Below are 23994 nucleotides of genomic sequence, written 5' to 3'. Positions count from 1 at the left end.
CCACTCCACTGCTAATTACTGAGCGGCGAGGGCTGCTCCGAGAACGGGGTGGAAAACAACTCAAAATAATTAAATCAAACAGTGACCTTTCTTGTTGTGGATTCTAAGTTCACCCCAGAATTTCTCCATGAAAAAAATCTGTCCGATCCCCTCTTCCACTGAAACAAATCTTGAAGGCAAATGAGTGAGGCAGAGGAGTCTCCCCAGGTGGAAAAAACAGGGAGAATGAATGTGCCATGGACACAGAGAGTTCCCAGCTCTCTACTCAAAACAAGCCCAACATTTCAAAAGAATCTTTTGAATGAGTAGATCAGGCTTGAGACAGTTTGGGCTGGACAGGTACAGCTTGTGTTCATCACTTGGATCCTTTTGAAAATCATATTTCTCAAGCCTCAACTGAATTTGCTGGACAGCATCACCAGTTAGAATGCAGGGAAAGGACTTGAGTCCAAACTCCTGCCCAACAGCCCTAAAAGAAGAGTCTGCAGCTCTCAGGGAAACAGGCAGTGCCTGTGCACGTCTCATCCCTTGTGAACAGCTGCAAAATGGCTTTTCTTTGTGATACAGAGAGCTGGAGCCCCTCTGCTCTGCAGCCAGGCTGGGAGAATTGGGCTTGTTCCTTTACCCTGGGTTTTCTTTCTAGGATCTTAAGGGAATTAGGTATCCAAGGACTTGGGCGCCCCTCAGCATTTTCCACAAGATGTTGTTTACAGCTTCAGCTCTCATTCTTTTCATATTTCCTCCAAATTTCTGCTTTGCCTGGACCAAGTGAGAGCAGTGACTTCCAGATTTGTCTCCTGAAGGGAAATCTCTTGCAGACACATGTCCAAGGTCCTAGGCCAGGCACTAGCAAGGCTGTAACGTCTTCCCTTACCACAACACCAATCTACATTCTTTGTGCTGTGACTAATTCATGGCAAGGTCATCAGGTCCTGCCAGGCTCATGCCCTGCTGCAGGGTTTGTCTCCTAGGCTGTGATTTGTGTCACACACAGGTACATTCTGTCCCAAACCAGCTTTTATCTCGGGCAAAACAACGCTGTTGCTGTGGCTGGGCAGGGCCTGGGCTGGCATAAGCCAGGCAAAGGATTTGGCCTGTGATCCCTGGTAGTGGGGGAAGACAAACAAACAAACAAAAAGAGTTGGAAACAGAGCACCTGGCTTTATTGTAATCGCTCTGTAATTTGAATAGCATCCAGTGCCACTTGAAAATGGGCTCCTTCATGTCATCTGCTCTTACTTGCAGGTCTTAAGAGCCCCATTTTACCCACAGGTCTGATTTGTAGCAGAAATTTCCCAAATCAGACATGAATGTGGGTCTCAAGTGTTACCTAGACAAGCCTTCAATTCTGGACCATTTTGATTTCTATCTAATTAATGTTCCCACCAATTATTATTTTTCCTTTGGTGTCATGTGGTAACACATCCCATGCACAGGATATACCAGAAGACAAAGCTTTACACAACAGGCTGACCATCTAGGGTAACTTAGGGCAGTCTTGAAAAATTGGTGTCTGCAACCTGTGTTTTCCATCCTAGATGTGCATCTCAAACCCATCCCTGCTGACACCCCCAGTCAAACCCAGTAACATGAGTGTTTCTGGAGATGAAGGTTAGGAAATTAATTTGTTCTCAGTGCTGAAAGCTGTGCTCCTTGGCACACTTGAGGGAGTAGTTCCTGACCTCCTTGCTCTGGAAAACAGGAGAGGTCCAAACAGATTCCAACTACTCAGATCTGGGCTGTCTTTCAGTTTGGTGTGTCTGGGAAGAATCGGAGGGTTGGGGTTTGTGCCAGCCCCAAAACAGGATGATAATGAGTGGGAAACCAGCGGGTACGAGCCCCCGCTCTGACGGACACAGGATGGAGAGGACAGGCTGCTCCCGGGGAATCCGGAGCGAGTGACCGGCACAGAGCAAACCTTCCGTGCTGCCGCTGGAGCCAGGCGGGCTCTCCCTCCCCGCGGGCCGTTCCCGCCGTTCCCCCCGCCACGGAGAGCTCGGAGCGCGCTCCGCCGGCGCTGCCCCGTTCCCGGGGCTCGCAGCCGCCCGGCCGGACCTGTTGCCGCGCGGCCCCGGTGCCGCGGGCCGGTGAGACTCTTACACTGAAGCGGGCGGGCGGGCCCATGATGTACATGATGTAATGCTGCCGCACTGCCCGGAGCGGCCGCCGCCGTTGGCCGAGGCGCGGAGTCCCCGCCCGGGCGCTCCGCCCGCCGCTCCCCCGGCGGGCCATAAAAGCCCCGAGGCAGAGGCAGGGCAGCTTCCCCGGCCCCTCCGCCGCTCGGGTGAGCCGGGCACGGGTGAGCCCCGCAGGTGCGGAGGCGGCTCGGGGACGCCGCGAGGGCTCCTCGGCCACCTGTGGAGCCGCTCCCGCCTCTGCCGGGCGGCTCCGCGGAGCGCTCGGGGACGGGGCCGCTCTCCCCCGGCCCTGGGGCAGCCGGGGCGAACCGGGGAGAGCCCGAGCGGAGCCGGAGCGGCCGCGGATCAGCACCACGGACAGCGCCCGGCGGGGCCGCACCGGGAACCGGCACCGCGGGCAGGACTCTCCCGGGACATCTCCGCCCACCGGAGGCACCGAGGCGGCGCTGGATGCTCGCCGGGCCGGGTGAGTCCAGCCCCGAGGGGGCTCTGCGGGAGAGCGGCAAAGGGAGCGGCACAGCCCGGTCACCTGCCCGCAGGTACCGGACACGGACGCCCCGGTCCCGTCCCCATCCAGCCCCGGTCCCGTCCCCATCCAGCCCTGCCCGACACCGACCCAGCGCCCGCGGCCGCTCGGGACGGGAGCCAAGGGCCGGCTGAGGTGGGAAGGGATGGAGGCGGTTTCCAAACATCCTCAGGTAAGAGACACTCACAGCCTCGGGTAGGGCTGGGAACGGAAACGTTTGGGAGCGCGGTGTGATTGCGTGAATCCAAACGTAACCCGCACTTCACGTCTGCTCAACATCAAAGCTTTATTCTGGAAAACCCAACGCTCTCGTTTTGAAAATGTGTCTGACTGGTAGTTCATGTGTAAAGTTTAAAATTAAAATTCCCTAGTTTGTAGGAGAAACAGGACATTTCACCAAGGTACTGTTGGGAGATGATGCTTCATGAACAGTTAATTGAAATTAATTTTCCTCCGTGACTGATTCTATCTGGCTACTCAAAATCTGTCTTGCAGTAGTGGCACACTTTGGGTCCATTGACAGATTGTGTTATTTTTGAAGTGCTCGATGGCTAAATCATAGAGGATTTTTTTCCCAAAATGCTTGCCTCCAGAGAAAAGAAATTTAAAATTGAGTGTGATAAAATTTTAAATAGTGGTTGGTTTTTGTTTTTAATTTTGACAAAACTAAAACAACAAAGTATTTATCTCTGGCACGCACTGAAATAAAACATTATTTTCTCTTTAAACTATTAAACCAATGATCTAATCTGGAAAATAAAAAAGATAAAATGTTCAAGTGTTTGAGCACTTTGGAAATTAAGCATTTCACAGAGCTATTGCCAGCTGAAGTGATTTGCTGCATTTGTTTTATGTCCATTTTTGGAAGCTGGGATATTCCCTGAATGAATCCCTGTTCATTAGAAATTCTCCCCCAGCTCTACTAAATGTGTATTTAAACACTTTGCTGAACAGAGGCTCAAGGTGATTTAATCCAGGCTCAGCCTGGCCACATCTGTCCTTACACTTGTATTTTTCCTGAGTGATGTTGGCCTCTCAGAGGAAAGGAAAGCTGTTCTCCATTTTAAGAAAACTCCTATTTTTTACTTCAGAATTAAATATTTCTGGGGAAAAAAGAAGAAAAACACTTGAAAAGAAAATTATTTCCTTTCAGGCCTTGATTATCCACATAACCTTTAGACATATTTTATAGACATTGAACAAAGTAAGGGTGGTAATGTTTCCCTGGGGAACTGGAGTGGAGAGATATCTTTGTTATCTCTCTGTAAATCTCCTAACATCTCCCAACAGCTGCTGAGGTTCAGTCTGGGCACTGCCTTCTCTCTGCCAACACCAATATCAGGCTTTTCTCCTTGAAATACAGCTGTAAAATAAGGGGAAAAAATCCTATATTCTTCACCTCCTGCCCCAAAAAGCCATGCAGAAGAAGCCAGAAAATGATATTGTACCAAATACCTATTCCTATTCCTGCTTTTATGGTTTATCTCCACATTCTGGGAAATTACCTAATCAGATTTTGTATTTAATATAAAAAATAGTAGGACAGGTGATATCATATCCTCAAAGCCAACTAAATTTTGTATTGTGCAGTCTTGCTTAATCAAAGTTTTATTTCCATTTGTTCAGGGCATATTTTGTCACTATTTTTTTTTTTACTGGCAATTTTCTGTAGATCTCATAGATGGATCCAACCCAGAGGTCTCTGAAGAACAGGGGACTCAGGGTAAGGTCTGAACTTAATTCAATTTAATTCCTGACCCTTTAAGTATTCTTCAAAATGAGTAAACTGGAAATGAATCTGGCAGGAGGGTTCCATGTCACCTGCTGGAAGCAAATATTTGAAGTTTTGCTAGAAATAAACACCCTCCAGCCATCCAGATTTTTATTGTTTAAAATTCAATAGAAATAAAGCCCGTCAAAGACAGGATCCTTTTTCCTTGGCCTCTCCCCTCCCAGCACACAGCCAATGTTCCAGGCTCCTGGCTCTGTGTGCCTTGCACAAATATTTGTCTGTGTGTCGCTGCCACTCCACTGCAATCGTGGCATCTGGTAGTAGCTGGGAGACTGGGAGGTGCTTGGGAATCCCAGCAGGAAAAAGAGAGTGGATTTCAGCCACGAGATCTGCCACAGCTTCTGAGCCTGGATAATAAACAGGGTGAGGTTGTGGTGCCTTTGGCAGGGATTTGCTCTGCCCCAGGGTTCACCTGCAGCCTCTCTCAAACGCTGCACTGGGGACACAGCACCTGCCCCACCAAACCCACCCCACCCCTGCAGGCTTCACAGTCCCTGGCCAGAGTGGCATCTCGGGGGACTCAAACCAAATCCTTTGCTCATTCTGCTCACCCGCATCATAGAATCACAGAATGGTTTGGGTTGGAAGGGACTTTAAAGCTCCTTGGGACATGGAAATTTTATTTCGTGTGTGTTTAGCACTTAAAGATTCAGATTCTGGAACTCTGGCTCGGGAAAAGCAAAGAGAAGCTCTTCCATGGCACAGCCAGTCTGTGGCTCTGCAGGTGAACACATGGACCTGCAGCAAACCCTGGCCTTAGGAAGAGAACTTTGCCTTTTGATTGATTTTCATTTGGAGACAGAATTTTTCATAAACCTACAGTAACTCACACGATGTCAGGCTCCACTTCAGGAGAATACAAATGCACAAACTTCAGCACTGAACTCCCTCAGGAATCAAACTAAAGTCAAGCACTTGGCTGCACTGAGGATTAAAGGATGTTTCCATAATGTTATGCAAAGATCTCTTTATCCTGTGTTACTTAAGGCTGTACATTCTTCCCAAGTCATGTTCAGAAGCACAGCTCCCTCCCCTGTGATTTTCCAAAGCATTTTACTGTTTTCAGGTGCTCAGCATGACATATTTCAATTAATCCTGATTTTCAGGGACTTCTAAGCACCTGCCTCTTGTAATCTGTCCCTTTCAGAGTGTCTCAAACACAAATATAAGGTGTCCAAAATTGCTAACTTCTTTTGAAAATCCAGAGCCATGATGAACAGTCCACCTACAAGATTCCAGCCCAGGTGAAAATTGCATGGATTCAAGCCCCCCAAACTCAGAGGCAATAGTCAATACCTGCCCCTGTGGGATGACAATGCACCCTGCCATTAGAGCAAAGTTTCTCTTAGAAAGGAGAAAATTGCACCATTCCCAGTGAGAACAAGTGCAAATCTTTTCAGTTCAGCTCACAAAATTATTAATGTTGTGGTCTGTAATTCTGGCTAATCAAATATTCCATTGCTCTGTGCTGCCAGTCGATTGTTCATGGAGAAATCAATGCCACAAAGAGATGGAAAACTTATCCTGAGTTGCTCTGCTCAGACAAGGAGTCCCCATCTGGGGGAACAAAGCTTCAGCAAAGAGCAGGGCTCTGCAGGCTCACACCTTGCATGGATCAGGAGCAATGGGAATTTTTCAGGAGCAAGGAGAGCAAAGGTCAGTTCAGACAAACCCTTTCCCAAGTGGGAATGTTTAAGGAGTTTTCAGTTGCTCCAGTGAGTTGTTTAGATGTGCTCAGAGATAATCTGTAGCCTGAAAGCAGAGGGGACAGGAGGACAGTGAGGGGCTGAATGCAGATCCCAGCAGAGCTGTGCCCTTGCACAGTGCCTGGCTCTGTGACAGCTGCTGGGGACAGGGACACCCCTGGGACAGGACAGACTGACTCCCACTCTGGCTCAGCTGGGAAAAGGAGGCTGCAGCTCTGCTTTGACCAGCTCTCCTCAGCCCTGCCTGAGGCACAGCAAGAGATGAGACACAAGCTAAGAAAAGGCAATGCTTTGACTGATTTTTGCAACCCTCATCAGAAACCTAAAGCTGTTCCTAAATGAGGCGCCTCAAGTCCCTTGTCCATAAAGACAGACCTAGTGATCCCCATTTTCAGGGTACCAGAAAACCAAATTCAGTGATATCTGTAAAGCTCTGGTGATCTGAGAGCAAATGGAACCAGAGAACAGAAAAAGGTGATTATCCTGTCAGGTTTGGCCTGGGAGGAAGATTATCCATCTATCTTGCCAGACCTATTTATCGTCTGATTTTCTCCTGGCTTAGCTTTTATCACCTTTCTAATCCTCCCCATCTAATTCAGACAACATTTTATCTCAGCAGTTCTCACCCAGCGCTGACGACGGCGGGCTCAGAGCTCTGGGCAGGTTCTGTGTGACCTCAGGAGGGGCTGCACAGGTGGGTGGAACATTAATTGCCAGCTAATGAGTTCACAACTTTCAAATAGAAATGAGCTGGTGTATTTTTCTAGGAGGGCAGTGTTATATCTCTCTGCTGGTCTGTCAATGAGGGAATGGGTTTGGAAGAACTTTTCCAGAGTTTTTAAAGAATGGACTAATTCCATGTAACACACAAATCTAATATGTGTGTGTGTATGTGTACCTATACCTGTTGTACAGTGTGTATTTAAGTGGATGTGATGTATGAAATTGGTTTCTGGGATGCATCATTTGAATCAAGCAGGACTCAAATTTGAGGCAGATGATGTTTTTTGAGTATTGCTCATGGTTTGAACCCACTCAGAGAAAACAATGAAATTCCAGGGCTCAAGACCCAAATCCCAGTGAGATGGAGGTTTCTGTGGATACCACAGCCCTTTGCCTTTCCCTTTTCATCCCAAATCAACAGGCGCTTTCCTCACCTTGCTGCCGGTGAACGCGTTAGGGGCTAAACTTCATCATGTCTGCAGCAGTTCCTGGAATAGCTGCAAGCTGAGCACTTGGTTAGGGACAGCCAGGAGAGATGATTACCTTCAGGCAGTCTCCATGGAACATGCCAGGGTTCCTACAGGCACGGCCTAATGTGGGACTTAGGATGCTGAACAGACTCCCATTACAGGGCCAGCCATCTCCACACTTCACTCGGAGAGAGCTCCTCGTTAACATGCACACCAGTGGCTCCAGAACACAGCAGCCCAGTCGGGGCTCATTAAGGGCAAAATCATTCCAAGGGACATTGTTTCAGAAAGGAAAGAATTTAATTTCTCTCAGGGCTGGGGTTGAGTTGCAAAGAGCCTGGGGATTTTGCTCAGGGTTGTGTTGGAGAGTGGAGCTTGAGGCTGTGCTGGGGTTACCTTGAGAGGGACCCACAGCATCTGCCCCAGAGAGACCCTGGCTCACATCAGGGGCACATTAAAATAAATCTTTGTTAAAAAGGTGACTTAAAAGCCTGTGTGTCCTCTGGGATGGGAATTGCTCAGGGATGAGGCTCTGTCTGTGTGCCTGGTTCTGCTCTGTCCCTGCTCCGACCCGCAAAGCTTTTGAGACCAGGAGGGGCAGTTGTGATGAGGAAATCTCAGTCCACTTTTATCAGCAGGTGTTAAAATCCCCTAAGAATTATCATTAATAGATCCAAATGAGTCACTGCACAGCTGAAATGTCCACTTTCTCCTGTTGACCATGGAACAATGCACTGGAACACGCAAGACGTCCAATGCTTTAGTAATACATTGCAAATAAACATCTAATTATCAGGGCTGGGAGGGGAAGGCCTAAAAAGCAACAAGGATGAAGCCATTTGTCATCTCAGTTTGATTTCCTGTACAGAGTCCTGCATGAAGTGTGCTGGTAGCTGTCCTCTCCCACGTGTGCCACTGCTCCTTGGGAATAACTCTGATGCCTGCTCGTTCAAAGCTCAGCTCTATTTTAAAAATCTACTCCTTCTGAAAGGGCTGTCTTTAAAAAAAAACCAAAAAATTGTACAGGAAAAAGGACAAAATTGCTTCTCAACAAAGGGGCTTATCAACAGCCTGTCAATAATGTGCCAAAGGCCAGAACCTGCCTTTCAAAGAGGCTCTGAAGCCTCGAGGTGTACTTTGAGAGCAATTAAGGGATGTAAGCAACATGATTATTATCTCATGGGTGACATTTTCATCGGCTCTTTGGGAAAAACGAGAGATGGGCTTGAGATGGCTGTGATCAATGTTCACCCCAGTCCTGCAGAAACGGCAGGAAAACATGTGGGAGATGGGCCTGGAAATCAAAATGCAGGAAATCTTCCTGCCAAGGAAATCTTCCTGCCAAGGAAAGGAAGGATGGGAGGAAGGGGTGATGAGGGCAGAAGGATTTTAAATCATAGAAGCTGAAAGAATGAGTTACATGGGAAGGAGAGGACCTGAGAAATGTGAGTGGGAACCTGTGACTTCCTTTGCCCATCTCAGGCCAGCTCCTCCACCTCTTCACTTCTCAGGGCACAGCTCCATCCCGAGCCTGAGGAAAGAGGAACAGAACATTGCCAGGGACTGAGGGATGCCTCAGGGCTCCCAGGTGTCACGGTCACTCTGCTCTTTCTGCAGAGTTACTGCACAGGGCCATTGAGTTTGGGGATGAGCTCAGCCCTGGCACAGAAGCCAAGCAGAGGCTCAGATGTTGCACACACCCAGCTGTTCTGGAGCTAGGCAAAATGCTTCATGGGAAACACATCTGCAAAAGCCCATTTGGCTGCAAGATTTCCCAAGTTTTGCTGAATTTCTTGTTTAGGAAAACAAACTTAATTGCAGCAGAATAAATTGTTGCTTAATTTGCTATAAAAAAATCTTCTTCCTACATTTCATTTTATGAAAAAAAAAAATTAGAAATGTTAATGTTGAGTGAAAGAAACGATTTTTTCAATGTTTGGAAATCTCCCTTGTCCCAAAAGATGCTGTTATATTCCCAGCTCCCCTCTGCATGTATCATCTCAGAGGAGCACAAATCCAAATTTCTGTGTGCATCCCCACAAATGTGCACTCACACCCTGGGCAAACAACTCCGGGCAGTCCTGACAGGCATAAGCTGCTCTGCATTCTGCAGCAGTGCCTTTTGAAGAGGATCTTAATAATAAAAATAATGTTCTGTTACTAGTTAAACACTGGGAATAATTCCTCCATCACAGGCAGGAATGAAGCCCCGTTCCCTGGGAGGAATCCCCAGGGTCCCAGCAGGATGCATTAACAGCACGTCTCTCCAGTGAGCCGTGATGGGAACAGCACGGAGCAAAAAAAAAAGGTAAAGTGCTTAAAAACAACTTGTATTTTTAGAGCCCAGTCTCCCACAGAAATCTTCCGAGATGCTGAGCTCTCCACTTCTGATTTGCAAGGAATAATAGTTTGGAAGCCCAGCTGAGACTCCTGGGCTGTAAATTTTCTGTAATGTTTTTCTCCAGACCCATTTGCTGTCCTGCTAATTAATCCAGGTAATGGCTGGGTTGTTTTTTTTTGGTTTTTTTTTCCCCTTCAGCAGCAGTTTTCCTTTTTGTTAACACGAACAGAGAAGCGGAGGAGCGATCTCTCGAAGGATCCTGGCTGGCAGCAGCATCACCATCTGACTGAAGAGAGAACTCAGCCACACGCATAATCCTGGGGAAAATTCATCTCCACCCTCCCGCAGACCCCGGTGAGAGCCCTTGAAGTGGTAATTAAAGTCTATTGAGTGGCAACTGCACCTGTTTAGAGAGGAGAGTGCGGGTAAGAGGTGCACAAAGGGAGATGAGCAGCGCGCAGAGAGGAGCTGCTGGAGGTGGGGAGGAGGAGAAGTGGAAAGAAGGGGGAAAAGGTGTTTGTTGAAGTCGATCCGATCAGTTGTGCATTTCCATCCTGCCCTAGATTTGCTCCCGGGATGGGAATCTGCAGTTCTGCAGGGTCTCTGAGGGCTCACAGCAGGCCCAGCTCACTGGCTCTGCTCAGCAGCCCCCAGCCCTGGGATGTGCCAGCTCTTGTCCCTCTGGGTGTAAGAGGGGGATCTAGGTGCAGGCTCCAGGGAAATTCTCATTCTGACACCCATGGCTTGATGACAGAACTGCTGGCTGCTGCTGTCACAACCCCAGTGTGACCTCAGATGGCAGCAAGCAGGGTTCCAGGCTATCTGGGATGATGAGGCTCTAAAACTTAAGTCGAAGACCTCTGCAAAAGCTTTTTATTGTAGGGGTAAATAATCACCCCTACATTCTACAGAGTGTAGAGATGAGGCTCTAAAACTTAAATCAAAGACCCCTGCAGAAGCTTTTTATTGTAGGGGTAAATAATCACCCCTACATTCTACAGAGTGTAGAGATGAGGCTCTAAAACTTAAATCAAAGACCCCTGCAGAAGCTTTTTATTGTAGGAGTAAATAATCACCCCTTACACTCTCCACAGGCACTACTGATGCCCTTGGCTCCCCTTACCCAACCCCAAATCCATTGGTTTAGGTGGCACTAGAGCAGCAATATGGGCTTTGTCCCTTGTCACTGCGATTCCCTGTGTGCCCAGAATGAGCTGGGCTGAACCAGGATTCCTGGGGTGAGGACAGGAGGGGCCCGGGGTTCATCCTGGGAGCGCCCCGAGGCTGAGCTGAGCAAACGAGTCAGGCAGAAGGATTCCACCGCTGTTGGCAAATCCTTCTCTCTCACTGGACTTGATGGCAGCCAGTCCCCCGTGAATCCCTGACCTTCACACTCCACAGGCTGCCTGGGATGGCTCACAGAAACCACAGGAGGTTTCCTCCTGTTCCTGACTGTCAGAGCACACGGCGACTCTGGTGTGAATGTTGCTGCATCTGCTTTGGACAAGTCCTGTCAGCAGCACCTCCTCAGCTTCCCAAAGCTGTGCCAGGACATGCTTCGGGGTGAGAATGAGAATAGGGAAGAACTTGCACTCAGAGAGTCACAGAATCCCAAATGGTTTGGGCTGGAAGGACCACAAAGCCCACCCAGTGCCACTGCTGCCATGGCCAGGGACACCTTCCACCATCCCAGGTAGCTCCAAGCCCCGTCCAGTCCCACTGACTGTTCCAGGTGGGGTTTGACATTAGTTGGGTGTCTGATCCAGCCATTGTGCTGCAGTTTGTGGAGACAGACGGACATCCCTGGACAGCAGGAAAACCTGCCAGTCAAGTCCTGTCCCAGGGTGAGAGGAATTGCTGTGCCAGCTGGGCAGGGAGGCTGCATGACAACACTGAAAGCCCCAGTGCCATAGAATCCTCCCTGAAATACCCTCCTTGCCTCCTAAACTCCAGTGCTGTGCATGAACCAGCTGTCTGGGTGGAAGGGCACCATGTGATAACTCGCCTTGTTTCTGCCTTTTGACTCCCAAACACTCCTCTCTCATTTTTCCCTTTTAGCCCTTCTGTCCCTCAGCCCTTTTCTCTCTCCACCTTCCCTCTGATTGCTGAGCAGCTTTTTGACTTTTCCATCAATAAGTCTAAAGAGCATTTGAACCGCTCTGGTCCCCCTTCTCTCCTCCCTCCAGTTCCAAATCAGGCAAGCTCATCGATCAGAGGAGCTCAGGAAATATCTGCTGTTTTGTTGTCAGGCTGATAATAACATTGCAGTTGTGAATGGGCTGCTGCAGGCCTGATCATGGACACCTGCAGGGTTTGTTTAATTGCATTTAATGACAAATCCTATACAGAGGAGCATTGCCAGAGAGATTTATTATCCGCCAAAGAGGCAAAGCACAACAGCTCAAAATATAATTTGCACTGAGCATTTTTCCCCCTGCCTCTCTTTAAAGCACGGTAATAAATGACAAATCGGGTAAAGTGGGAGACACGGGGCTGGGGAGGAGGTGGAGGGCAGAGGACAGAGATTGAAACCAAAGGAAATAACAGCAATAAGGCCACATTGTTCTCTCTGCCCTCCCTGTGGTCTGGTGTGCAGGAAATTCTGTTTGTTTAATTTACAGCCTGGAAGTGCAGCTGGGGATCTCTCTGTGATGAGCCTGCTCAGAGATAGCTGCAGGCCAAGAGTCCCCACTCTTTCCAGACAGGCTTTTTCCCGTGGTCTGGAGCTAAGTTTAGCTCCCATCCTTAGAAATAATTCCCAAGGAGCCTCCCAGTGTCAGGGAGAGGGGTGAGATCCAGCTGCCACCAGGACAAGGAGCCACATCCCTGAAATCTCTGGGACAAACAGGAGTGGCAGATCCCTCCTGACAAACACCACACAGAGAAATACAGCCCCACTGAGACACTCCAGACAAAAACCTCACATGCCTCTGAGCCTGCAATTTATGTTTCCTACTGAACACCTACCTCACTCTGAACAGGGATGGCTGGGTGTGAAACCAAGAGAGGAGCTCTTGCTCACATCTCTGTCTTGATTTTTACCTGACTGTCTGGCAATGATTTGTGGTAAATCCCTTTGTGGAGCTGTGTCCCAGAACAAGGACTGAAAAGTGTCCTGGTCACCTGGACTTCCAGTCCAGCTTAGCACTTCCCAAACTGTCTTCTCTCTCAAACTCATTCTTCTTTACAATTCATTCTCTCTTCCAGTTATCTTGGGCTGAAGACTGAATTGTCCTGAGTTTCTATTTCTAAATATTGTCTCACTCCCCAGATGTTTTCACTGCATACTCACTACTGTTCCACTTGATATTCAGATTAGAATCACAGAATATCCTGAGTTGTAAGGGACTCACAAGGATCATCCAAGTGCAGCTCCTGGTTAAATTTTACCCAGGAGGTTTGGGGTGACAGCAGTTCTGTACAGAACACATCCCCCTGTGTTCAGCAGCTGGCTCAGTCCTTACACAAACAGGGTGTTGGGTGACACCTGGACCCGTGTTTATCTGATTTCCTGGACAATGGCAGTATCACTAATGCTCCCTGTTAAATAAGACCACCTGGACATCTGCTGGTATCAGCCCCAGCTATCACAAACACTCCTGCTACCTAGGCCAGCACAAAGGGCTGTTATCTCGGGGCAGCACAAATCCCCAGACTGAAACACCCATCTGGAGTTAGAATAAAGTGTCCATAGAAAGCACATATGTTATAAAAACGAGAGGGAGGGATGGGACTGCTCCCCATGAGCTCCCACAGGGCACAGCCCCTGCCAGCAGAGCAAACCCAAACCCTCTCCTGCTGCTGCACCCTCTTCATCCTCCCATGGAAGGAGCAGCCAAGGCTGCTGAGGAATTGTTTTATTTCTTTCCCTTTCCCCCCATCTGCTTACAAAAGTACCCAAAACAGCCGGGTGAGGATGGGAAGAGGCTGTTCCCTGCCTGATTTCAGTGGCTGAGGTGAGCACAGCTCTGCTGGACAAGGAATGAAGTCAGATCCTTTCCCTGGGCGTGAGCCAGCGCTGTCTCTCCACACCTCATCCACCTGAGGGATTCACAGAGAAAACCTGGGCAGTGAAAGAAAAGCTGGACCTGAACCAAAGATTGCACATCAACAAATCCAGAGAAAGGGAACAGCAAAAGGGGTTTGTTTTCCTTGCTGAAATCAGCCCCTCAGTGGGATTCCAGGAATCTCTGCACTATCATTATCTTTCTCTTTGCAGAGTCCTTTTCTCCAGTGTTCCCCAGCACACATTGCATTTGCTTATTGTAGTCAGACTCAAATTCAGGTGGGAGACAGTTGTCAGAGCACTCCTGGAGAAGTTTATCCCAGGGTGAGGCAGAGGAGCCCCTGCTGAGCCCTGATGTCCCTGTAGGGTCTCTGGAGCGAGGAAATGGAGCAGAAACTCATGGGAACAGCACAAATTGGAGAGATGATTACAGGCAGCTTTGATGTGGGCTCAGGAGGAACGCTGCGAAGAGCAGCACCCGCCCCTGGAGGAGTGACAGGAGCAAGGATTGCAGGATGAGAAGAACTGAGGAAGGATGCTGGGAGAAGACGTCCCTGAGGAGGAATGGCTGCTCTCCTGGCCTGGCTCTGTGTGGAAGACTAGTGATTTTGTTGTTGTGTTTGTAAAGGTGACAACAAATCATAGCCTGCCATACAGCCCAGGCTGCCACGGCCCAGGTGTGCACGTGTTTTGGGCTGCTGGAGCTCCTGTCCTGTGAGCTGATTCTGCTCCTCATGGAGTCCAAATGTCCCCCAATTCCTTCTTTGGCCCCATTTATATCCTGTGGTCATCCCTGGGGTCAGTTGGGTCAGTCCCAGGCACCCCCAGTCCCTCCCCAGCATGGCTGGACAAGGACAGGAAAGGCTTTGGCTCTGGGTGAGCTCAGCAAGAACAAAAACATCTCTGAGTTATCAGCACAAACCCAAACACAGCCCCAGAGCAGCCACCGAGAAGGAAATTCACTCTGCCCCAGCTGAAAGCAGCACAGGAGCCAAGGAACCCCCCAAAACACACCAGAGCAGGGTCAGGGCACCCAGACACTGCTGGGCCTTCAGTGCCTGGCAGGGCTTGTTTGGAGAGCTGAGCCCTTTGCTTCCAGCAGGGCCTTAAAATATAAAAAGAACAAATTTTCAACACCACTCAGAGCCTCCATTCTCAAAGGTATTTAGGTGTGAAAATGAAACTCTTGAATCCTGCCGAGGCCAGTGGTAAAAGCACTGAAATATCTTTAATAATTTGGGTTGTTCATGCTGTCGAGCACTTTTCTCTTTTTCCTTTTTATTTCTTTAACTCGCCCGGCTCAGCATTGTCCACATCAGTGGTACTGTGGCAGGTGTGATTTAGGAATCACAGAATGGTTTGGGTTGGAAGGACCTTAAAGCCCTCCCCGTGCCACCCTGCCATGGCAGAGACACCTTTCCCTATCCCAGGCTGCTCCAAGCCCTGATGTCCAACCTGGACATTCCAGGGATGCAGGGGCAGCCAGAAATCTGCTGCCAGAAGAGTTTTAAACCTGTACAAATCGCTGTCATTTGATAGTGCCTGAAAGGAAAGATGCAGGTTTCATGAACCACAAGGACTCTCTCTTCCCCGTTTTTTACTTCCCCACTGCCAGATTAAATCCACACCAAGTGTCGAGGGCAGCAGTGCAGCCATTAGCGCTGCAATGGCCGGCCTGGCGTCTGATGCAAATGAAACTTTGATTTAGTGTTCCCCCAGAAGCCTCCCCAGCGTGTTCATCCTCGGCAGGCTGATCAAAATCCCCCCTCGCAGGTACCTGCAGCCTTGTGCCCCACAGAAGCACAGAAAATAATGTCATCAGAGCCCTGCTGATGGAGGCAGTTACAGGACAAAGGCCCTGCAGCAAGGTGGGGATTGGGTCATCGTTCCTGCTAATGTCAGGGTGCCATTTCTCCCTATTTTTAGAATTGTTCCCTTTGTACAGCAAATTGCTTAACTATAGAGACAATCTGGTGTTCACCGGCTCTGGGAGCAGGGACCCATCTTTCCTGCCTTCAGGAAATCACACAAACTGCTGAAAGCTGGAGATGGATAAAACCTGGGTACACGGGAACCTCAATTTACACTGAAAAACCTGAGGAGCTGCTGCAGCCCTGACTGAGCACAAAGGAAATTTCTGCAGGTTTCTAAATTATCCACTCTCTGCTTCAGAAGGAACTCAGGGATTTAATAAATCACTATGGGCTCTGCTCCTAAATTATTTTGATGCTTTTAGAACTCTTAGCACAGCTCCAAACTTCTCCACATTTTGAGGGAGGAGATGGATCAGGAATTCTGGAGCCTTTCACACTGAGGATGTTCCAAACCATCCATCCCAGCCCTTTGTTTTTCTCCACATTGTACCCCGTGGTTGTCCCAGACACCTCAGCACGGATTGAAGCTCTTGGGCTTCAAAGCCCAGCAAACACGAGCTGTAAATTCTGAGTTTGCAGCCTAAATAAGCCAGGCAGGCAGAGAACAGTTATTATTCCTGTGTTATTGGCAGGGAATTGAGACACAGGAAGATTAAATGACTGGCCCAAGGTCACCAAAGGAGCCTTCTGTAAAGGTGAGGGCTCAGCCTGGATTTCTGAAGTCTCTGCCCAGTACTTCAGCCATCCATTCACTTGCTCTTTAAGTACCCTGTCATTATTTCTGTGAAGGAAATTATGCTCCTCCTGCAGCAGCCAGCACCGTGTAATTCTGCTTGTCTGAAAGGGAATATGAAATGGCAGTTTCACAAAAAATTAACCCTCCTGCCACGCAGCCTGGCAGCCCTGTCACAACGTCTCATTTTTTATGCTCTTCCTTCCGTGGGGATTTAACTCCCCTCTCATTCCCAGAACTCTGGCTCGGGCTTTTTCTGTGTTATCCCAAAAACCCTACACGGGTGTCCCCCGTGGGGTCTGCAGGAGGGATGTGGGGGCTCAGAGCCCCTCGTTCCTGCCCCAGCTGTGGGGATTCACCCAATTCCTGAGCTGGGGAGGATCCCGGCAGCTCCAGGGAGGAGCAGCAGCAGCTGGAGCTCAGCTGGAACACCTGGGAGCAGGTACAGGTCCCTGGCAGCCTCAGGGGATGGCACAGATCACCGGGGAGCAGGTACAGGTCCCTGGCAACCTCAGGGGATGGCACAGATCAGAGGGGAGCAGTCACACATCCCTGGCAGCCTCAGGGGATGGCACAGGTCACCTGGGAGCAGGTACAGGTCCCTGGCAGCCTCAGGGGATGGCACAGGTCAAGGGGAGCAGCCTCAAGTCCCTGGCAGCCTCAGGGGATGGCACAGGTCAAGGGGAGCAGCTTCATGTCCCTGGCAGCCTCAGGGGATGGCACAGATCACCGGGGAGCAGGTACAGGTCCCTGGCACCCTCAGGGGATGGCACAGGTCACAGGGGAGCAGCCACAGGGCCTGGAGGGGCTCCAGGAGAGCTGGAGACAGACTTGGGACAAAGGACAGAGGGACAGCACACAGGGAATGGCTTTCCAGGGACAGAGGGCAGGGCTGGGTGGGATTTTGGGAAGGAATTCCTGGCTGGCAGGGTGGGCAGGCCCTGGCACAGGGTGCCCAAAGCAGCTGGGGCTGCCCTGGATCCCTGGCAGTGCCCAAGGCCAGGCTTGGAGCCCTGGTCTATAAAAGGTTTGGGGTGAGTTCCTGAGGCTCCAGCACGTTCCACACCCAGGGATCTGCAGGGAGAGGCAGCTGTGCCACTTCTCCTCCTGCTCTTTATTCCCTCATTACTGAGAAATCTCTTATTAATGGCAAACCCATTCCCATCAGCTGCACTTTACCCCACGACGTCTCTGAGCCCACCCAGAGCCGGGTTTGGGACCTAAAAACCTGTGTGGTGTTCTGGTGAATTCCTAATGGATTCTGTGGAGGGGAAATTAATAGGAAGCTTTGGTTAATAGATACTTCAGATAAAAGAGCGAGTGCATCTGGTCACCATGGCAACACGAGAGCCGGCGGGGAGAGGAAATGTCACCGTGTCTGTGCCTTGACCTGCAGCACAAACAGCCTGGCAGCTGGGGGTGGCACTGCCTGTGCTCACGGGGGACAGGGACGCTCCCAGGCTGGGCATTCACAGCCCAGGAGTGCCCTGACACACCACATGCGTTCGCACGGAACTCGTGGGGCTTTTCCTGGGTGCAAACACGATGGACTCGTGCCCAGAGTTGTGTTTCCACGGCCCTGAGGGGAGAGGTTGGGCTTGGTGGTCCTGGAGGGCTTTTCCAAGCTGGAGGGTTCCTGGTTCCTCCTGCCCTTGCTCAGCACAGGCACCCTGCAGGTGTTCAAGGCACCTTTGCCCCTTTTCTTCTCAAACACAAAGTCGCTGTGCCACAGAATTCCAGAAAGTTTTGGGATGGAGGCACCTCAAAGCCCACCCAGCGCCACCCCAGCCATGGCAGGGACACCTCCCACTGTCCCAGGTGCTCCCAGCCCAATGGCCAGCCTGGCCTTGGGCATTCCAGGGATCCAGGGGCAGCCACAGCTGCTCTGGGAATCCCATCCCAGCCTCCCAGGGAACAATCCCCGGGCACAGACCTGCAGTGGGAATTGTGCCACGGACACTCTGCTCCAGGAGCAGCTGCTGCTGCTGCTCCCGGGGACTCGCAGAAGCTGCTGGAGTGAAAATTGGGCTCCTGCTGCCTGTTATGCAAAAGCAGTTTCTTAGCAACAAAAGTGATATTCTGTGTGAAGGCAACAGGCATCAGTGGGATAATCCACTGTAATTCCAGACAAGACCTAAAACGGGTGGATGGACTGAATAATAATAATCATGACAGACAGAATAATAATAATGGAAATAATGAGACTAAGCTTATTTCCCTGGGTAGGAAAAAACCAGCTATAAATAAAATACAATGGGAGAAACCCTGTGCCAGTTCTCTGTATAAAGATTAGGGACACCTAAACTCAATTTATGCCCTAAAAATAGACTCTGGTGAGTAAAGCTTTGCTCATATAAGCCGAGCTATTTATTGCTTGAGTGTTTTCCCTCACTCTGGGCAGCTATTGTCGCTCAGGGATGGAGTGAGCTGGACCTAATGCCCCGTGGGGGAAATTGGAGCGACTAAATCTGTGTTCGCTGGTGGAGACGAGGCTTTGCCACTTCCAAGGCAGGAAACTCGTACTTTAAAATGCACCACCAGAGCTGTGCAGGGCCGCAGACTGGCCTGCGTCATCCATGTGGCTCCGCTACAGCTCAGGACATTATGGCTTCATAAAACCTGCAATTAAACCACGTCACATTAATGCTGTGCAGCCGCTGTGTTTTGAAGTGCCATAACATCAAGGGATTTAAGAGAAATAAAACCGCTATGAAAGCAGCACACGCTGGGAGTCTCAGACACACCGGGACAGCGCCTGGGCCGCGCTGGGAAGTGTAGTCCTGGCTCTTGTACAATCCCGTGAGCGGCGCTACCGCAGCGGGCCGAGAAAACTACGCTGCCCAGCATGCCCCGCAAGGCGAGGGTGCACATCCTTCCCACCTCTCCTCCCGCCCGCTCCGCCTTCTGGGAAACAGAGTGCGCACGGTGCGGAGTCGGCTGAAAAGCGCCTCTCGCGGGACTACAATTCCCATCATCCCCCGCGCCTCGCGCTCCGCCCCGCGCGGCGCCATTTTGTTCCGCGGCGCAGCCTGAGATGGCGGCCGGGCCCGGGCGGTGAAGGTCCCGCCGCGCTGAGGGCAGGGGGGTCCCGCCGCCCCCCGCTCGCCCCGCGCCGCGCTGGGGCTGCGCCGCCGCCGCCTGGAGGCGGCCGCTGGCTCCATGGACCTGCGCACGGCCGTGTACAATGCGGCCCGCGACGGGAAGCTGAAGCTGCTGCAGAAGCTGCTGGGCAGCCGCAGCCGGGAGGAGCTGGAGGCACTGACGGCGGGGCCCGGCGGCGGGGGCGGCCCCGGGGCCGGCAGCACCCCGCTGCTGATCGCGGCCCGGCACGGGCACCTGGAGGTGGTGGAGTACCTGCTGGATCACTGCGGGGCCCGCGTGGAGGAGGGCGGCTCCGTCAGCTTCGACGGTGAGACCATCGAGGGGGCCCCGCCGCTGTGGGCGGCCTCGGCTGCGGGGCACCTGGGCGTGGTGCGGAGCCTGCTGGACCACGGCGCCTCGGTGAACCAGACCACGCTGACCAACTCCACCCCGCTGCGGGCCGCCTGCTTCGATGGGCACCTGGAGATCGTGCGGTACCTGGTGGGCGAACGCGGGGCCGACCTGGAGGTGGCCAACCGGCACGGCCACACGTGCTTGATGATTTCCTGCTACAAAGGGCACCGGGAGATCGCCCGGTACTTGCTGGAGAAAGGGGCCGACGTGAACCGGCGCAGCGTGAAGGGAAACACGGCCTTGCACGACTGCGCCGAGTCGGGCAGCCTGGAGATCCTGCAGCTGCTGCTCCGCTCCAAGGCCCGCATGGAGAAGGACGGCTATGGCATGACCCCACTGCTCGCCGCCAGTGTCACCGGCCACACCAACATCGTGGAGTACCTGATCCAGGGGGGGCTGCAGCAGGACGAGGCTGCGGGGGGCTGCGCCTCAGGTGGGAGCCATCAGAGGGGCTGCACTGAAGAGGGCTGCGAGGGCTGCGGTGCTTCGACTTCCGGTCAGGACGAGGTCCCGAACGTGTTCTGCACTCGAGAGGCTGCCGTGGAAGCGCTGGAGCTGCTGGGTGCCACGTTTGTGGACAAGAAACGAGACCTGTTGGGAGCCCACAAGTACTGGCGCAGGGCGATGGAGCTGCGCTGCGAGGGCGGCAAGTACCTGCCTAAGCCCGAGCCCCGGCAGCTGGTGCTGGCCTACGACTACTCGCGGGAGGTGAGCTCTCTGGAGGAGCTGGAGGCCCTGATCACCGACCCCGACGAGATGCGCATGCAGGCGCTGCTGATCCGGGAGCGCATCCTGGGCCCGTCCCACCCCGACACCTCCTACTACATCCGCTACCGCGGCGCCGTCTACGCCGACTCGGGCAACTTCGAGCGCTGCATTAACCTGTGGAAGTACGCCCTGGACATGCAGCAAGGCAACCTGGAGCCCCTCAGCCCCATGACCGCCAGCAGTTTCCTTTCCTTTGCCGAGCTTTACTCCTACGTGCTCCAGGACCGTTCCAAAGGCACTTTAGCCACCCACCTGGGCTTCTCCGACCTCATCGGGGTGCTGAGCAAGGGGGTCCGGGAGGTGGAGAGGGCCCTGGTGCACGGCAAGGACCCCGTGGCCGACTCGGCGCAGTTCACCAAGACCTTGGCCATCATCCTGCACCTGGTGTTCCTGCTGGAGAAGGTGGAGTGCACCCCGGAGCAGGAGCACCAGAAGCGCCAGACCATCTACCGCCTGCTCAAGTGCAGCCCCCGCGCCAAGAACGGCTTCACCCTGCTGCACATGGCCGTGGACAAGGACACCACGACGGTGGGGCGGTACCCCGTGGGCAAATTCCCATCCCTGCACGTGGTGAACTTGCTGCTGGAGTGCGGGGCGGACCCGGACAGCCGGGACTATGACAACAACACCCCCCTGCACGTGGCCGCCCGCAACAACTGCCCGCTGATCATGAGCGCCCTGATGGAGGCCGGGGCGCACATGGACGCCACCAACGCCTTCAAGCAGACGGCCTACGAGCTGCTGGACGAGAAGCTGCTCACCAAGAGCACCATGCAGCCCTTCAACTACATCACCCTCCAGTGCCTTGCTGCTCGCGCCCTGGACAAGCACAAGATTCCCTACAAGGGGTTCATCCCCGAGGAGCTGGAAGCCTTCATTGAGCTGCACTAGGGCGTGACACGATGGTCCCCAGCCTGTCCCGCCCCGCTGAGGTTGTGCAGCTGGAGGGCTCGGGCTGGCTGTGCCAAAGTGCCCAGGGCTGTCGCTGTGCTGAGCTTTGTCCCCATCTGTCACCACCCAGCTGGCGTGTCGGGGCAGGGGAGGAGGAGGCCCCAGAGGTCATGGCTGTCCCTCGTTGTCACCTTCAGGTACCAGCTCTCTCCAGTGCACTCTGTCCACAGAGGCCACAGCCCCTGCCCTTCCCTGTGCCACCATCGTGTCCTGAGGAGGATGGAAATGGAGATTCCCTGGGACCTGCTGCCTTTTCTGTTAGTGCTGGATTAACTCAGTGTTCAGCTTTGGAGCAGCTACACATCCCCCATGTGCTCTGGCCCTTCCCACCCCACACACCCAACAGATAGGAAGTGAGTGAGGAATGAAATTCCTCCGGTTAATCCTTTCCCCTCCCTCCTGTCAGGTTTGGGACAGCCCATGCCCAACAGCCGAGGGGCTCCTGCCCAGGGGTGGCACAGGGCTGGGTGTGCTGAGGATGGGGTTTGTCTCTCTCGGTTGGCCAAGTAGCAAATGCTGTTAAAGGCCTGAGATTTCCATGATTGTGCATAAAGCTGGGATGTTTTTTCTCTCGTAGAGCCAGGCCCTATCTATGCTGCAAGACTTCTCCAATCCTGTAAGATAGAGGAAGGTCAGTTCTGGTTATACAGTTTCATCCATAGATGTTGTAGTTTATGAATGGGGAGGAAAAAACTAAAATCCTGATGTGGTGTTCAGGCCCTTGGCTTGTCCATTGCACACCCATTTGCTCCATTCCCAGCATGAACGTGCTTTGGCTCCAGCAGGGATTGAGCTGGAAGGGTGAATGTGGATGGTTTGGGAGCCAAAACAGCACATTTTGAGCTATTTTCAAAGCTGAGCTCTTGCAAGCCCTTTAGGCCAGGAGGTACCTGCAGTGTGGAGGTGCTTGGAGGGGGCTGTGAAAGCAAGTGAGTGTCTGTGGTGGGTTTGCATCAGGATGGGCTGAAGGAAGAAGCAAGAAATGAAAGTTGAAGGTGCCTCCTTGTCCTTCTGAGGTTTAGTATCACGTGCTTGGGCTCTGTTATTGCCCCATTCTGAAATCTCATGCAGTGGGTTCTTAGCAGCTGGTTTGGGCTTTTGAGTCTTTTTTTTTTGTTTTTCCTTTTTTAAATTTTTTTTTTTTGTAACTTCACTAAGGATGGTGCTACTTCCAAGGTGGAAATTGAAATCTCACCTGGCTGCTGTTTGGGCAAGCTCCTTCCTTTGATGAGGATCTGCACACACCTTGTTTTTAACTCTGTAGTCTCAGGGCAGGTTTTTTGCCCCTGTGAGCAGACCCCTCCGTGGTGGAAAACAAAGAGTTTCCAGCAGTTTGTCCTCATGCAGGCAGTGATGGGCAGCCTGTGGCTCCTTCCCTGGCCCTGAGCAGGGTGGGAAGCACAGCTGAGAGGGGGAGCAGCTGCCTGGAGCTCCGGGAAAGGCCCACCTGGGAGAGCAGACCCCTGGCCCCACCCTCGCTCTCTGTGCTACTGAAGCTTCTCTACTTGTATTTATCAGCCTCAATAACCACGCTCTCTGCCCCTTCAAGGTATTGTAGATCTGCCAGTACATTTTGCAGTGTTAACTATAACATTTATTTATAAAGCGAGGAGGTTTAACTTGAATTGAGCTGTAAAGTGCAGAGTTAGTTTAGCTGCCTTCTATTTTTTTTTTTTTTTCCTTTTGGCTGAAACCTGAACTAAACTGCAGGAATGGGATTTGTTCCTTTGTGAGCTGATGAGCGCTCTTAACTTTAAATAATAAAACAAAAAATGGCTGCTAGAATGCAAGTGCCTTGGACTTCTTCCTGATAAGCCTCTGTATTCGAGTGTTTTCCCTCATTTTCAGTTTGTTTCCCAGGGATGGGACACTGTGGGAATTCAGGTGAGATTGGTTCATTTAATGGTTGCTCATGTGAAAAACCAATCTGTGCTGCATTGGTAAACTTCCCCTGGAAAAGAGTAACAGTGACACTGAAATTACTCCTCTTCTTCTGTGTTTTGCCTTATATTTTGATGCAACTCAAACAACGTGAGAGGATCTGTGTTGATTCAGGAATTACTGCCTTACACATGTGGGACAGTGGGCACAGCAAGCAGAAAGAGGGACACTTGATTTCCAACCCCAAATCCATCAGGGATTGTAAAAACAGAGGAATTAATGGTACTGGAGTTAGTTCCACACAGAGACCTGGATCCCAAAACTGCTTGGTCTTCTCCAGGGAGGGTGGGTGGATAAAATATTTGAATTTTTGTCCTGTTGTTTATTGCTCCATCCTTAGTTCTTGCTGGAGGATGGTGCCCTCCTGTAAAAATGCCATTTAGGCAGTGTCTGTAGAGCCTGGGGCTGTGCTTGTCCCATCCCTCCTGTGCTGCAGGTGATGTCCAGGTGTGGGAGAGCAGCTGCCAGGTGGCCTCAGGGCAATTCCATCTGCGCCCAGAGAGGTGGGAGGGAAGGGGTTAATCCAGGCA

General features: G+C 51.7%; 1 protein-coding gene and 1 long non-coding RNA gene across 4 annotated transcripts; both read left to right on the top strand.

The window, feature by feature from the left end:
• The first annotated feature begins 2306 nt into the window (after positions 1–2306).
• LOC134420788 (uncharacterized) lies at positions 2307–18953 on the top strand. 3 transcript variants are annotated; one of them, XR_010028419.1, is made up of 6 exons: positions 2307–2604; positions 4337–4387; positions 6782–6856; positions 9551–9663; positions 9926–10050; positions 17609–18953. It is a non-coding gene; the product is annotated as an uncharacterized LOC134420788 (long non-coding RNA). The 3 variants fall into 3 exon arrangements; XR_010028420.1 differs by having other exon boundaries at positions 2308–2604; positions 18711–18953; XR_010028421.1 differs by lacking the exon at positions 17609–18953 and having other exon boundaries at positions 2312–2604; positions 9895–10093.
• Positions 18954–19446: 493 nt separating this feature from the next.
• Positions 19447–23308, top strand: FEM1A (fem-1 homolog A). Its single transcript, XM_063161120.1, has one exon. The coding sequence runs from the start codon at positions 19469–19471 to the stop codon at positions 21461–21463; it is 1995 nt and encodes a 664-aa protein (XP_063017190.1). The 5' UTR covers positions 19447–19468; the 3' UTR covers positions 21464–23308.
• The last annotated feature ends 686 nt before the right edge of the window (positions 23309–23994 follow it).

Source organism: Melospiza melodia, chromosome 7, assembly GCF_035770615.1.
Source record: "Melospiza melodia melodia isolate bMelMel2 chromosome 7, bMelMel2.pri, whole genome shotgun sequence".
Classification (NCBI taxonomy): domain Eukaryota; kingdom Metazoa; phylum Chordata; class Aves; order Passeriformes; family Passerellidae; genus Melospiza; species Melospiza melodia.
This window is presented reverse-complemented; position numbering and strand designations above follow the sequence as displayed.